Source organism: Salminus brasiliensis, chromosome 4, assembly GCF_030463535.1.
Source record: "Salminus brasiliensis chromosome 4, fSalBra1.hap2, whole genome shotgun sequence".
Classification (NCBI taxonomy): Eukaryota; Metazoa; Chordata; class Actinopteri; order Characiformes; family Bryconidae; genus Salminus; species Salminus brasiliensis.
The window spans coordinates 5427829-5443630 of record NC_132881.1 but is presented as its reverse complement, the minus strand read 5'-3'; the positions used below and the strand labels follow the sequence as shown (position 1 = coordinate 5443630).

Sequence of the window (15802 nt, the reverse complement as noted above, 5' to 3'; positions counted from 1 at the left end):
AGAACACTTGTGCACCATTATTTTTTAATTAAAGATCCTAAATGTCACTGAATTACTCCCAAAAGATCCAAGAGCAAAAGAGGACTTTGGTAACTACTGTGAAGCTAATGTGTAGGTCCTGTAGTTAAAGATTGAGGCACTGAATAATAGGTATAAGCCATAAGAGGATAAACCATATAAACACAAACACACACACACACACACACACACAAACACACACACGCATACACACACTTCAAGTAAATGAGCTAAGTGGCAACACACAGTAGCACGGATAAGTGCAAGAAGAGCATGAGTGGTAGATTTGTGGTCAAAGATGAGAGAGCGGGAGAGAAAACGAAGCCTTCTATCGGCTAAGCCCGATATATCTTTTTTAATTTGGTGCTCATGACAACACTGGGCAAGGTGAAGAAAAACCTGACACTTTCAAATTGCCTTGTCAATCATCAGGGTCATCCGTAAACCACTGAAATGGAGGAAAAGGGACAGGGAGAGAGCGAGGGACAGGTGGGAAAAGAGAACGAGAGAGGGAGTTGTTGCAGGTTGACTGAAGTTGAGCTTCCACTGCTCTGATATGCTGTGGAAACCGTGTGGAAACATGACAAAGGTCAACCCAAAGGTCATTCGAACACTCAGACTTAGTTCTGTATCTAAAGTTTGCTCTGGACTATGAATCAATGAAAATACTGCAGACATACACACTGTATACTCTCTTTATGGCGTTATCTGTTCATATATCAACCAGCTCATGTTTCAATACTTCTTACAATGGGCCCATTCACACCTGGCATTAAGATGTGTCCGGGGTGATAGCCAGGCTAGCGAGTCCTTGCTCATGTTCGAGTATGGGCGTGACGGTCTGGTAACTCTTGCGGACAGTGGGGTCTCGCAGTTACTACGTGCTTTCGCAGTTACACCTGTACTTAGTCTTGGTCACTTTTGATCATCGGATCGTACGACGGGATGCATGTTAATGTCATGCCAGGTTTGAACGGGGTCAATTGGATATATCCAGTATTTCCCCACACATGGGCTATACTTTGAAGCATCCTTAAACATACCGAAAGAATGCACCCCATTGTAACAGCATCCAGTTTCATTTCTGTCCCATTTGAACACATTATCCATATAGCTTTAATTGGTGACACCTATTGGACACCTATTAATTCTTGTGCGGTCACAAGATTTACAGATTTACAAATGCGCCAAATTTCTTCCATTTCTTAATAATAGATTTAGCTGATCTACAGTTCAGTGACTTTTTGCATCCAGTCCCTGATTTATAGCGTTCTTTTGTCTTCATTTACGGCACTCAGGTGATCTCCATTTCCCTAATTGTGAGACTTCTAGCCCCAAATGTCTGCAGGATCTCTGTTGAGTGGGTCAGTCACTTTAAAAGGGGTGAATATTTATGCAGTCACTTATTTTACATTTGTATATCCAGATCACTATGTAGAGCACTATTAGAAGGAATAGCTTCAAAATCAACAAGATGATTACGACCATGTCACCATGCAAGTGAGCTCATCATTGTGAAACAGCAGAATGCGACAGCACAAACAGTGTGACGGTCAATCTTTTTTGCGCAAATGTTATCAAAAACATGGGTATTCTATGTCTGATTGTTTGTACAATATGTATTACGGTGCATTGTGGGATTGTTACAGTGCACTGACAATTCAGCATTACCTTTTCGGGCACCACTACAAAATGATGGAATCCCAAAGAAGTGCAATATGAGAATAGGGCACAGTTTCGGACACAGCTCATGACTCCACTTCTAACTATAATAAAAAGGGAAATATTCGAGGGGATGAACACTTTTTGGATGTATGCACACATTCATACATATTTTACACTAGCTACTTACTATAAAGTGCAGAAGGGGAGGGTAACATTTTACACCCTATACGACAGCGCAAATCTTGCAAGTCAGGGAAGAGATGTTAGCCCCAGCTCCCAGTTGCAGAGTGAAGAATAGAGAGTGTGTGTGTGTGTGTGTGTGTGTGTGTGTGTGTGTGTATGTGTGTGTGTGTGAATTCATCTCGAGACTCACCCACTGCAGTGTTCTCGTAGATCAGCAGGTATGACTGGAAGAAGTAATTCTGGAACCGTGGAGGTTGGTTAAAGGCTGCAGGAGAGAGATCACAGATTAGTAAGTTGTGTGTTAAAAGAAACTTTCACCCAAATACACCCAAACACAAGTGCAGCACAATACATCACCTGTTAATCCTCATCATCAAATTGGCCATAGCCATACTAGTATCACAGATGGTTGCAGTGGGAATAACCACCCTTTGCTTGGATGACACCAGCGAGACATTTTGGCATGGACTGTATTAAGGTGACGGTGAGGGTGTTTATTATAGAGATTAGCTGGTCCTCAGTGGAGCGCTGATTGCCCTGAACCACTCACCGGAGTCGGCAACCCCTCTGGCACCAACAGCCCGTGGAGCACCCCTGTTATGTTGTCTGGGAGGCACTCAAGGTGTGAGAAGTCCATTCTTAGTACACACCTTCACTGCGGTGGCTCTAGAACAACGTCTCACTAGCGCCATCTGAGACAAGGGTGGTCTAACATTCTGAGTATATCTGAGCAATTTATTAGGAATAGTATATTAATACTGGGTTGAGCCTCCCTTTGCTCTAAGCAAGATGTCGGGAACACTCCGTTGAGGTTCTAGTCCATGCTGACATGACTGCATCACATAATTCCTGCTGATTTTTGTAGAAATTTCATTCTGCAAATCTCCCGTTCCACCACACACGGTTCTACCACAAAGATTTTCCTTTAGATTCAGATCCGGTGACTGGCAAGGCCACTGAAGAACATGGAGCTCATCATTAGCAACCATACAAAATAGGCTTGACTAGTATTAACAGTCCCCACATCATTTCACCACAGTGTTGACACATGGCAGGTAGAGTCCATTGATTTCATGCTGTTGTTGCCAAATTCTGAACCTGGTTTCATGAACATGGCAAAGAATTCAGTGCTCCTCATTGGCATTCCCAGTCACTAGACCTGAATCCAACAGAACACCTTTGGGATGTGGTAGAGAAGCAGATTTGAAGGATGAAGCGGAATTGCTTGACGTAATCACGCCAAAATGGATTGGAATTACAAAGGAACGTGTCTGCCATCTTGTGGAACCCATGCCATGAAGAATTGAGGCTAAGCTAAGCTCACCAGACCAAATAATAGTCACATGTATCATTTATTTTCCAGTACTTGGTTAAGAAAACCTTCCCCAAACCATTACACCACCTCCACCAGCCTGGAATGTTGACACAAGGGAGGTAGGGTCTATGGATTTCATGCCGTTGGCACCAAATTCCAACCCTGGGTTCATGAACATGACAGTAAGTTGATGAGTTTTTTAGTGGCCTTCTCAGCTACCGGATCTGAATCCAAAAGAGCAGCTTCGGGATGTGGTAGAAAGGCGGATTCGAGGCATGAAGTGGAATTGCGTAACACAATCATGCCAACATGGATCAGAATCTCAAAGGAACTTGTGCCATGAAGAATTGAGGCTAAGCTCACCAGACCAAATAATAGTCACGTGTATCTTTTCTTCCACAGTACTTGGTTACGTGTCCCACTGTCAGGTAGCAATCACAATTGGTCTCTGGAGGTGTCCATTTTGGTCCACTCTTCCACTGACATGGTGCACATTCCAGATGGATTCCATCTGTGCCCATTTGGCCATTTCACCGGCTGTTCCACAAACCAGAGCTGAGAACTGGCGATTTTTTTCTGGTCAGTCATAGTGAATTTGGACCTTTGCACACTACAGTTGTCATTCTGAAAATATGGGGGTGTCAGTGTTGTGTTCTGCTCGAACAAGAAGTACAAAGTTTGTGGAAGAGATGTGCTAAAATGAACAGGAGTGATCTCAGGAGGCTGGTGTTATCCGTACCTGACAGGATTGGCAGCGTTATTAAGGCAAGAGGAGACAGAACCAAGTAATAGAGAAGATGTGATTGATCACACACACACACACACACACATATTTCCAATGATCATACTCAATGTGCCAGGCCATAACTCTATCCTACTGATCAATAATGGCACGACTGCCATTATTGATCAGTGACTGACTGTGTGTATGTGTGTGTGTTTTCTTTGAGACAGCAACACACCTGCATGCATCTGTGAGCATCCGTTCTACATACTCTACAGTTTGGCCTACTTCTACGCCATGCTTCTTTGCAACACACACAAACACACACGCGCTCTCTCTCCCTCCTGGGTGTCGTCTGTGTTTCAGGGGCAGCGGGAGACAAGCTGTTTTGTCAGGAAGATCAGCCTACAAAGCAGCAGCGCTTTGATCAAGCCTTTGGGCAGTGGGCCATAGAGACACTTCTGCACCGCAGGAGGGGTGTGTGTGTGTGTATATGTGTGTGTGTGTGTTTGTGTGTGTGTGTGTGTGTGTGTGTGTCTGTGTGCTTGAAGTGCCGTTTGATGCAGAGAGATGCTGAATGAAGAATGAGAAAAAACACATTGATCTTCAGCACACTGAAGCATTCCAACATGAGCTGATCTACGGCAGCATGTCACTCTGGATTAACAACCTAATAGACACAGTCAAGTCATATGCAAAAGTTTGGGCACCCTGTTCAAACGCACAGATGATATCTTGTTGGTTTTCTTAGTGCAAATAAGTAACAAACAAACTTAAAATAATGGCATTTTTCTGCATATTTTAGTCACAATTCCTACTCATTTACTTAAAGCATCAATATGCAATAGGTACTTCTGAGCTCCCCCTACAGTCCGAAAGTGGAATTCACGCTTTGATCCACCACTAAAAAAAGAACACACTTTACACATGCATTTCTGGACAAGCCGAGAGATACAAAACCTTTACAGAAAGGAAAAGAAGCATGTGGACTGCCCACTTCAGCTGAATTACAGAATTAGTGCAGTTAGCAGCATGCCAAGCCCTGAGTGGCATTGATAGAGATTCTGTTCTCCCTATAACAGTCAGTAGTGCACCACAATGATTTTGAAGCAGTTGTGCATCACCCTTGTTGCTGTTTTCTCACTTTTTTTAAAGTCATGTGAAAACGTTAGGACACTTCATTAAAACCTTTGCCTTTTTAAATAAATTTAAACATATGGACATTTGATCTCCATGTAACCAATATTAAAATATGGAGGTAAAGAAAACTAAATAAATGTGAAGACATGCAATTAAAATTTGTAAAATGCAATTAATAGAAATGCAAAGTACGCCATATGCCGCAATTTCTCCCCGTTCGAGTTTCCATGAAAGATCCACCAGTCTATGACGTTAACTGTAAGGTTCTCCCACTCCTCTCCAGCTTTAGTTTTTAGACAGATGGTCTCACATTTTCCTCAAGCATCTTCTGATACAATGAAGACTCATCTGCTTCTTCAACCTTTTTTCAGAAAACTCTTTGGTAAAGTGAGAGTTTTACCATGGTGAGATCAAATCAAGAGCAAACCAAACTAAAACGTCTGAAAATTAAATAAGACTCATCCAGAATCTTCTCTAACCATGTTATAACCATCTGCAGCTGATGTGCTGCACCTGATTCTAACTGTAGGTGTTTGAAGTAGTAATAAATGTAAAGGTGTTCTAACTTTTTCCTCATGAAAAAATGCATTTCTATTAATTCCATTTTATAAATGATGATAAAGACATTTCTTCAGTATGTTTTAGTTACATTACCTCCTACTCCAGATATTGTTTAAGTGACAACAAAAAAAGTCCAGATGTTTAAATACATTTACAAAGACTCCTGGAGTGTCATAACATTTTCATGTGACTGTACATATAGTGAATCTGGCAGTTGTTCTTTACACGGTATCACAATTTCATGACGAATGGACAAATAGAAATGCTCAAAATTGACTTATAAAATCTTTTTTCACAGACTTCCGTTAAAAGTTAAGAAGGTTTTTCTTCTTCTCCTGTAAAGTTCTCATTTTGGAGATCTGAGGTTTTTATTTTAGTCCCTTCAGGACTTGCATGGTAACCAATAATTGTCAAAACGTTTCATTAAAAATTGTGAAATTGTAAAATTGTGTATTAAAATATGCAGAAGTGATTACAAATTAATAAATGCACATGGCTACAGATTAGCACATGACTATAGATTAGCATTAGCTAAAATGGGGCTCAAAAGTCTGAAACCGAAGCTACTTTTTATTTTCCAATGGCTAGAACTCCCACCTTCACACTCCCCTTGTGCCTACAGTGCTAAGAGGGTGAAGGCTAGCATGTGCTTCCTCTTTATAACATGAATTGCAGCTAACGCAACATCACTGGAAACCCAAACACGCTTGAAAAAGAACACCAACGTCAGCTTACAGACGCCTGCATTGGATAGCATCACACTGAGTGATGGAGGAGGCAGGGCCCTCCTCTCCCAGTCTGGAATGGTTGTAGCATCGCTGGGGATTGAATAGGTTTGATATGTTTAGAAAGCTGCGTCACACATATTCCTTATTTTGCAATTTCTTCACATCTTCACTATACTTTTAAGGGTTAACAAAAACATTCTTTAATAAAATAATAATCCACGACTCTATACTGAAGTATAAAGAACAGAAGCATGTGATGAGAAGCGGTGATTGAGAAATTGTACAGTAGTCGGGCTGTATGAAGTGGAGTGTGTGTGGAGAGGGTCTTGACTGAGCTGATATGAGAGGCAGTGGAGTGGCTCTTGTGTTTGATCACATCTTCATAAACTCATCACTTCTTATTATGCAGCTACCGCTCGCAAGCTGTTTCAATCACACTGCTTCACCCACACTGTCATCTCACGCTCACTCTCTCTCTCTGCCTCCATTTCTCTTTCATTCTCGTTCTCTCTCTCTCATTTTCTCTTTCTTTTTCCCTTTCTCTCATTCTCTTTCCCTTTATTTTATTCTCTCTCCCTTTCTCTCATTCTCTTTCCCTTTCTTTTATTCTCTCTCCCTTTCTTTCATTCTCTCTCCCTTTCTCTCATTCTCTTTCCCTTTATTTTATTCTCTCTCCCTTTCTTTTATTCTCTCTCCCTTTCTTTCATTCTCTCTTCCTTTCTCTCATTCTCTCTCTCTCATTTTCTCTCATTCTCTCTCCCTTTCTTTCATTCTCTCTCTCTCTCTCTCATTTTCTCTCATTCTCTCTCTCTCATTTTTTCTCCCTTTCTTTTATTCTCTCTCCCTTTCTTTCATTCTCTCTTCCTTTCTCTCATTCTCTCTCTCTCATTTTCTCTCATTCTCTCTCCCTTTCTTTTATTCTCTCTCCCTTTATTTTATTCTCTCTCCCTTTCTTTTATTCTCTCTCCCTTTCTTTCATTCTCTCTTCCTTTCTCTCATTCTCTCTCTCTCATTTTCTCTCATTCTCTCTCTCTCATTTTCTCTCATTCTCTCTCCCTTTATTTTATTCTCTCTCCCTTTCTTTTATTCTCTCTCCCTTTCTTTCATTCTCTCTTCCTTTCTCTCATTCTCTCTCTCTCATTTTCTCTCATTCTCTCTCCCTTTCTTTCATTCTCTCTCTCTCTCTCATTTTCTCTCATTCTCTCTCTCTCATTTTTTCTCCCTTTCTTTTATTCTCTCTCCCTTTCTTTCATTCTCTCTTCCTTTCTCTCATTCTCTCTCTCTCATTTTCTCTCATTCTCTCTCCCTTTATTTTATTCTCTCTCCCTTTCTTTCATTCTCTCTTCCTTTCTCTCATTCTCTCTCTCTCATTTTCTCTCATTCTCTCTCTCTCATTTTCTCTCATTCTCTCTCCCTTTATTTTATTCTCTCTCCCTTTCTTTTATTCTCTCTCCCTTTCTTTCATTCTCTCTTCCTTTCTCTCATTCTCTCTCTCTCATTTTCTCTCATTCTCTCTCCCTTTCTTTCATTCTCTCTCTCTCATTTTCTTTCATTCTCTCTCTCTCATTTTCTCTCATTCTCTCTCCCTTTCTTTTATTCTCTCTCCCTTTCTTTCATTCTCTCTCCCTTTCTTTTATTCTCTCTCCCCTTTTATCTCATTCTCTCTCTCTCTTTCTTTTATTCTCTCTCCCCTTTTATCTCATTCTCTCTCATTCACCTTCATTTTCTTTCTCTCCCTTTTTCTTTCATTCTCATACTTTCATGCTCTCTCTCCCTCCTTTTCTTTTTCATTCTCTCATTCTTTCTCTTTCTTGCAGTATGTCACTCTGTCTCTACAATTTCTTCCTCATTTCTAGTTTCTTTCTCTAGTTCTCTCTCCCTCTCTCAGGGTCATTATGTTGGCTGAGCTCGGGCACGGGGTGTCTCTTAATTTCTTGTCGACTTTCTTGAGGCCACAAAGCCCTTAACAATCAGCCAGAGATAATAAGCATGAAAACACTTTTCCCCGTAGGATCGGCCACAGCTATTAGCACCACAAGTGCAAGAGAAGAGAGCAAGTGGCAGAGATTGTGTGTGTGAGAGAGAGGGGGGGGGGGGAGGTGGGGGGGGGATGAAAGTGAAAGATCTGCTATGTCTTGTATATATTCAGCGAACAGTCCAAAGAAGGAGTTGCCATATTTACTGTAAGTACAGTTAAACATTGAACACCCAATGTTTAAACATTGAATATTGTTCATTGGATAACATTAAATATTTGGTCTTTATTTGAACAATACAACTGACTTAATACTTTTTAAAAAGAAATGCTGTAAAAAATAAAACACTCAAGACTAAAGTTTGCCAGGGTTGCAAAGGGGTGGAAAATTCCAGATAAATGTCCAGTAAATTACCGGTATCTTTCCATGGGAACCTAGGCTCAGGAACTATTTTTTTATATTTAAAAAATGTAAACTTTCCATGGAAATTTTGGGAACTTTGGAAAATTATGGGAATTTATAGGAATTAATAGGAAAAATTGGCTAGTTTAAAGGAACTATATCATACACTATTATCAATGTACAGTTGTTGTTTTTTTGTCAACAGCTGACATGAAGGCATAACAATACAAATAAAGTTACCATGGAAATAAACTGGTAATTATGGAAGTTAACTGGAATCAATGAAAATAAAATGGGAGGAATGAATAGTGTATACAGGTGGTGGTCTCAATAGCCCTTCAGTGCGTAATGCACCTGGGACTGAGGAGCAGCTTTGCTATTCAACTGTTCATAGCAATATATCTAACTTTTTTAGCCAATATTATGCCAAGTATATTTCCTACCCACTATATAAATATTTATCATATTTTATTCCCGTTAATTCCTGTTCATTCCCATAATTCCCGTTAATGCCCATGGTAAATTTCCCATCTTTGAAAATTCCCAGAATATTGCAATGCCTCAAACCCATAGACAAAGACCAGAACTTCTGAAACAATCTGCTTTGGACAGATGAATGTCTTCCCCTGATGTGGTTTTTTTTTTGACAGTGGAAAAAACATCTCTCATGAAAGTCAAACTGTGCAGTTTTTCCTCTTTCTTATGGTAGATGTTGGCTGGTAAGAGCTACAAGTAGGTCCCCTGATGTCATTTTAAACATTTTGTATGCCGGCCATACACTTTTCAATGAGTTTTCAAGTGATTTCACTATCGCACAACTGGCCAAATGTCCAGTGTCGGCACAGGGGTGGCCTAACTGTTCTATAGAGAGTATGCACATGATGCCACTGGTGGTAGGAGTCATTGCGGCCACATCCACCGAGTGGCAAAAAGGCAGACTAAGTGGCAGCATCAGTGTTCACTGTGAATGCTGCTAACACAAAAATGATAAACAGTCAGTTTATCAGTCGTTGTGCGACTGACTGTACAAACAGATTCCGCAGGAATTGAGAGCTCTCCATTTACAGAAGAGTAGAGAAGCAAATGGATTGGTGCAATTCACAGGAACAACTAGAATCCAAACACAAAAACATGTGGGAGTTCACTAAGAGTGTTAATGTCACGCTCTGAAAACAGGTGGGGGGAAAAAAGCTGACTGTAGTTGTGAATTGCTCAGGTAAGTAGAGAAGTAAGTTCAAGTAAGTGGGCAAGCAAGCAAACCTGGATAAACCAGTCTACAAAATGTGCCTGAAAACAGTCAAAAACACTCCTTATATCATTCGCTCGACCTTGTGCTCTCGGGCATGAGGTTTTGCTGGACATTCCTGACAACACATCGTTGTACATAGACCATTGGTTCTTCAGTAATTTGGATGGATCACTCTCAAGTAAAGATGAAAAAAGACACAGGGTTTTTCTCTGACAGTGTGTTTAAATATGCAAAAAAAGACTAAGGTTGTCATGGGGTGTCCACATTTTTCCACATGACTGTAACTAGAATAGGAAAACAGCTATACTCCTACCCTGCAAAAGCTTAAAGAGGAAGAGACAGATTGGGAAAGCAGGAGGGGAAGTGCGAGGGTGGGAGCTTTAGAAAGTCATTGGGCGCGATGTAAAGTGATGGTGGCATCGCGCTGATAACTCAGCACGGCGGCTCGGCTGCCCGGCTGATTGGAGGTGTCTCGCGCTCGTCTCGAAAGCTCCGTCACAGCGTCGGCCCGTGTGTTTACACATCCCGCGCTGTGAAAGGGCTGAGTGTTGACCCAGCCGCAGCGTTGGAGTGAAGATTGAGTGACAGACTTGAAGGAAAAAAGTTGATTGAGTGGGTGAGACAGGATGAGAGGACGACAGGTAGAAAAAAAAGGGGGGGAGGTAATGAGACGCTGATGTGACGAACAAAAGGCCCTGGGCGGAGGAGGACGAGGAGAAACAGAAAAGGACACGGAGAGGTGGACGGAGTTAATGCAGAGACTGCAGAGGCTAAAGTAGGGAAGTGCACTGTGAATGTCAGTTGTGCTGTGTGTGCGTGTGTGTGTATGTGTGTGTATTACCTTCACTGAGTGTGTGTAGGAGGAAAGAGGAGAGGAGCAGCTTGGCCACCGTCATCCTGCCACCAGAACCTTCGCTCCACATCACCTGTGCCTTCTCCGCACTGCAGAAACACACACAAGCTTATTTTACTAAGGGGAAACATTCAAAATGTTGGTGGTTGGCGGTGGACATTTGTATTTCCATCATACTACTGAGCTTATACTGGAATTACAGCCAATCATTTAGACAGGTAACACCACAAGTTGTCAATCATGAGTTATTGTTAGGGTTATAGTCACACCAACATATGTCCACTAAATGTTTGTGGACACCCCTTCTAAATAATGCACCCAACTACTCAAAGTTTCACCCATTGCTGACACAGATGTGCAAATGAACATACACAGCTTATCTAGTCTTTGTAGAGAAGTACTGCCAGTAGAATAGGACTCTCTAGAGCAGATGAATATGAACCTATTGGCACCCTGCCTAATGCCAGGCGTGGACTAGAGGGGTGTAAAGCCCCCCAGCAGCATTGAGCAGTGGAACTGTATTCTCTGAAATGATGGTGTTCCATCCTTTACTTCTGGGATGAGTTGGCTTGTCTTCACTAATGTTCTTGTCACTGAATACAATCAAATCTTAACAGCAATTATCCAAAATCTAGTAGAAAGCCTTCTTCCCTGAGCAGTAGAGACAGTTCCAGAATTATTTTTTTATGCCCTTGATTTCAGAAGAAACAATGAATGAGCAGGTGTCCCAATTCTTATCAGCGCATATCCTTTGCCAAATAATACAACACAAATGACGTTTTTGGGCATGCAGTTACAGAGATTGGTGAAATTCTACACTGTTAAAAGTATACGGTCCTTGAGGACCTTTTGGAGGTTCTTCAGTTTGAAACAGAGGAAGAACCTCTTAAGGTGCCTTGTCTTTACAGTTTTAAACAAACTAAACTTTTATTTTGAGTAAAATAACCTCTCATGTAAATAAATCAAATTAAGCCCTGTTATTGCATTGTTTTTTCTACAAGATTAAAACCTTTATGCTGACTTCAACAAAACATAACTGTATGCTCACCAGCAACCAGCTTCCAATGACAGATATTCTCTTCATTAAAAGTAAAAGTGTTATATAATTGACAGACGGTTTATGTATGTTTTGTATCCAGCTTTGACTGGATTACACTGATTTACACTAGTCATTAAAATGCTTCTCCAGTGTGACCAGATTAGACACCTCTCTCATTTCTGTTTCACCACCTGTTCACACCTCTCATCAAACTGTCCTGCTTCGGGACACTGAACAATTAGGAGTAACGATGGGGGTTCTACAACACAGTCGATCAATAGATGGTTCTTACATTCCCCTAACGGCTCTAAAAATGCATCAGACTATTTAAACCACAAGGGAACAAACTCTAATAATGCTCTCATCTACCGGTGAATAAGCATGAGCACGAGAGCCCACAAACCCCTCCAAATGTGGTCTGAGTGATCCGATCTTAAACCAATCACAAAGCATCTTGGGGGTGTTTACACCTTTTTTTCATGCAGACAACTGAAACCCGAACGTGATCCAATCAACAAAACCACATGTTAATGGCAGGTGTAGACAGGCCCCATTTCCACCTGTAGCATTTTCCGCTATAAAATACAGGCATGTCTTGCCTTTGTTTTTTAACATGATTGTAGGAAAAGAGACGTGAAAGCGATCTGAAATAAACACACATTAACTGTCTGCCTGGGACTTCTCGACCCTGTCAATACTTTGTTCACTAAGATCACCTTCAAAGGCCTACACAGAGCCTCGGAGTGCACAATATCACCCGAGGCGAGGGGTTTTATATCGACGGCATTAATGATGGATAAGGAATATGACTTATGCATCGAGCCGAGTGATGAGCCAGAAGCTTCAGCTGCTCACTGTGGCTAAAGAGCAAGATTCGGCTCATCAGGGATGTCCGCAGTCGAGGCTGATCCTCCCCGTCCCTGCTAATCAAGACGTCTGCATTGCTAATCGCCTAGCGAGGCGTAACTCACTTTAAATGCAAAGCCGACGGATAAGTAAGCATCCAAACGAGTAAATAAAGGTGTCCAAAGTGTGCTAACTATATTAGCAGCAGACCCGGTGTGACACACGATTTAATTAAGGGAACTGTAAGGTCGAAATTAATGATGTGTAATCGCGCCGAGTGCAACCTCTGTGTAATCACACTAATTACAGCAGTGGGACTGTTTGTTTGCTGCTGTTTAGTGCTAATGTTGCAGAGACTGGGAGCCCACGGAGGAGACAGCGAGTAGCGCGCCACACTACAACCTTTTTAGCACTGAAATCTCAAATCATGCAAATTTGTTTATCTAATAAAAATGAAAGATAACACAATACCACTTTGTAAATTACGGTCCTAACTTTTATTGTATCCTATTTTTTCCTTTTTTTTTTTTTTTACATCATTTATCCATTGCAGCTGCCCTTTACACTGTGTAAGCATGTCCAGATTAGTGAACCAACAAAACTACAGCAAAACTGCTTCCAATAAAATCTTTTTAACATTAACTTTAAGAACATTTTTGGTTCTCCAATAATGTTTTGATGTGTTAAAAATAGATTGTCCTATTATAAATAATGTATTGTAAGCGAGCTTGGGAATCATTTGAATTGCCAGTTCAATCCTCTGGTCCAGCAGGAGTCAAACTGGGGGTGGAGAGGGTGTAAATGAGTAGCACTTTCTCCGCCCTCAACATTCATGGCTGAGGTGCCCTTGCTGAGCAAGGTACCTAAATAGCCCTTCATAGCTCCCCTGGTCCTGCTGTAGCTGCCTGTTGCTTTGTTTGTGCTCACTGCCCCTAGTGTGTGTGTTTGTGTATGTGCTACAACTGCTGACTACCTAGGGTATGTAGAGGAAGTGCTGGTCTTCCTCCAAAAGATCTACATAGCATCAGCGATGCAAGGTAGTATCAGCATCACTTTAGCATAATTGCTTTTACAAACACTATTGGCATCAGACAGGGCTTTAGATTTGGCAGACGACTCAAACTTATACTTGATATATTGACCAGTCTTGGTTGGTGTGGGTAAGAGGCCTAGAACTCTGACTCTGAACTTTGTGACACATGAACTACCCATGGTGCAACAGTGCCCCTGCATTTGTAACCCTTTTTAAAAATGTGATATAATAAGGCATGCTAATTCAAGTAATATTAATTTAACATCAATTTAAAATATCAGACATTGGTATTGGACCAGAATTCCCATTTCAGTGCATCCACATATGTTAAGTACTGTAAGCACTGGGCTTCCTCGAAGGTTTGAAAATGCTTAGGCCAACACACTCTCACTCAGAACAATCACAATAAATGTGCAGTGAATTTTAGAGCATTCCTATTGGTCCAGGAATCATGAAATGTTCAGAAAAAAAGAGTAGAGTAAGGGTACATGCTTAAACTGTTAAACACTCTACTACCACGTTGGGGGGGGCACCACAAACACGTTCAAAATTAGTGGCGGTGGAGGTGATTGAACCATACTATCCTAGCTCAGCACATCTAGAGCCAGTGGAGGCAACAAGCTCCAGGTTGTGCATAAAAGAGCTCAGTCAGCCCACACAGGGGGGACACAGAGACTAAGTGAGAGCACTGGTAAAAAGCCCCCAGGACTCAAAGTGACTGTGTTTAAGCCTGTTGGTCTTGTAGAGCTCCATTTTGGCTTAGATTTATGCTTGTTCGTTGGTTCATTTTGGTGCTGGTGATCAGTATGTGCTAATAAAGGTCCCTTTTGGGATTTTCCTGAACCTACATGAATATGTCACATCTTACAGATTGACACTGCTATCCAGAGTCTTCTATAATGGCTGGGGTTTTCCTCTCCACACATTTCCCAGCACAGTCCCACAAGTTCTCAATAGTGTTCAAATCTGATGACAGTGTCAGACACATGATGAGTGATGTGGCAAACCGCATTTTTTTGTTGGTGTGACAGGTCATATTTTGAGGCTCTCCACCAAAACACAAGAGGCCGGTCCTTCAAACACTTCCAGCACATCTGCTGGGCATCAGCATATCACATACGTATATCCAAGACATTCTTCCTGACTGCCAGTGTATGTCCAAATCAAACACTCTAAACATTTGCTTCACGCTGTTCTTTTCCAACAACTGGTTCCACTGAGGCGTCCAGGTTTACAGATGTTCCTTCAAACCCAGCATCTCAACATCTGATTCTCAGTAATTAGTTTACCTTCATTGCTACAGAAGGGAGCTTGCTGGTGGAATCAGCTGATGGCTGTGCAGTGCTGGAACAAATCTCTTAATGACTCTTAATGAATCGGTTGTGCTAAAGCAGGTAAAATTATAAACTGTGAAGGAATGTTAACATCTCTGACAGTCCTGATGTAGAGGAACCTCCCAACAACATGAAGGATTCACAGAAGGACTACAGTTTCTAACTCTACACTAGCAAGGTGGAGCTACGAGGTAAACTTCTAGCAAAAAGAGTTCAACATGCTATTGAAAAATAACCATCTACAAGAGATTTCCTTGACAGAGGAGAACCCTTTGACCATGCAAGGAGACATTTAAACATTCAAAAGGATTTTTGTGTGTTCATGGCTTTACCAAAGAACCCTCTAAGTCCACTTTTGAGACTGCAAGGGTTTCAAATAAAGGCTACAGTGTTTTAAAGCCCCACCAACACTGCTGTTCTAAGGATAGACCATCACCCAAACAATAGGTTGTCCTATGGTGGTCTCCTAATGGATGGGGTAGAGAATGGGCTGATGAACTGTTCAGCAACAGGTCTACAAACACTAAATGTAAACCAAGAAGGTGCACATGTAGTAGATGTCTCAGGTTAAATGACCAATGTGAATGCAAGTATTAAAAAAATAGTCTAAAGGCATTAAAGGTCAAGAGAAATGCAAGCTAGCTGATGTACTAACGTCTTAAGATAAAGGTGTGTAAGACATTTAAGCCTATAGGATTTAATAGGATTTTATAGGATTTAAGCCTATAGGATTTAA

General features: G+C 41.3%; 1 protein-coding gene across 1 annotated transcript in view; it reads right to left on the bottom strand.

Annotated features, from left to right (window-relative positions):
* Positions 1-15802, bottom strand: part of cdh23 (cadherin-related 23) — a 358315-nt gene that overhangs the window by 302243 nt on the left and 40270 nt on the right. Inside the window, exons 2-3 of the mRNA XM_072677393.1 lie at positions 10803-10903; positions 2057-2131 (exon numbers count right to left, since the gene is read on the bottom strand). Coding sequence (XP_072533494.1) covers positions 2057-2131; positions 10803-10884 — 157 coding nt within the window. The 5' untranslated portion in view covers positions 10885-10903. The remainder of the gene's footprint in view (positions 1-2056; positions 2132-10802; positions 10904-15802) is intronic.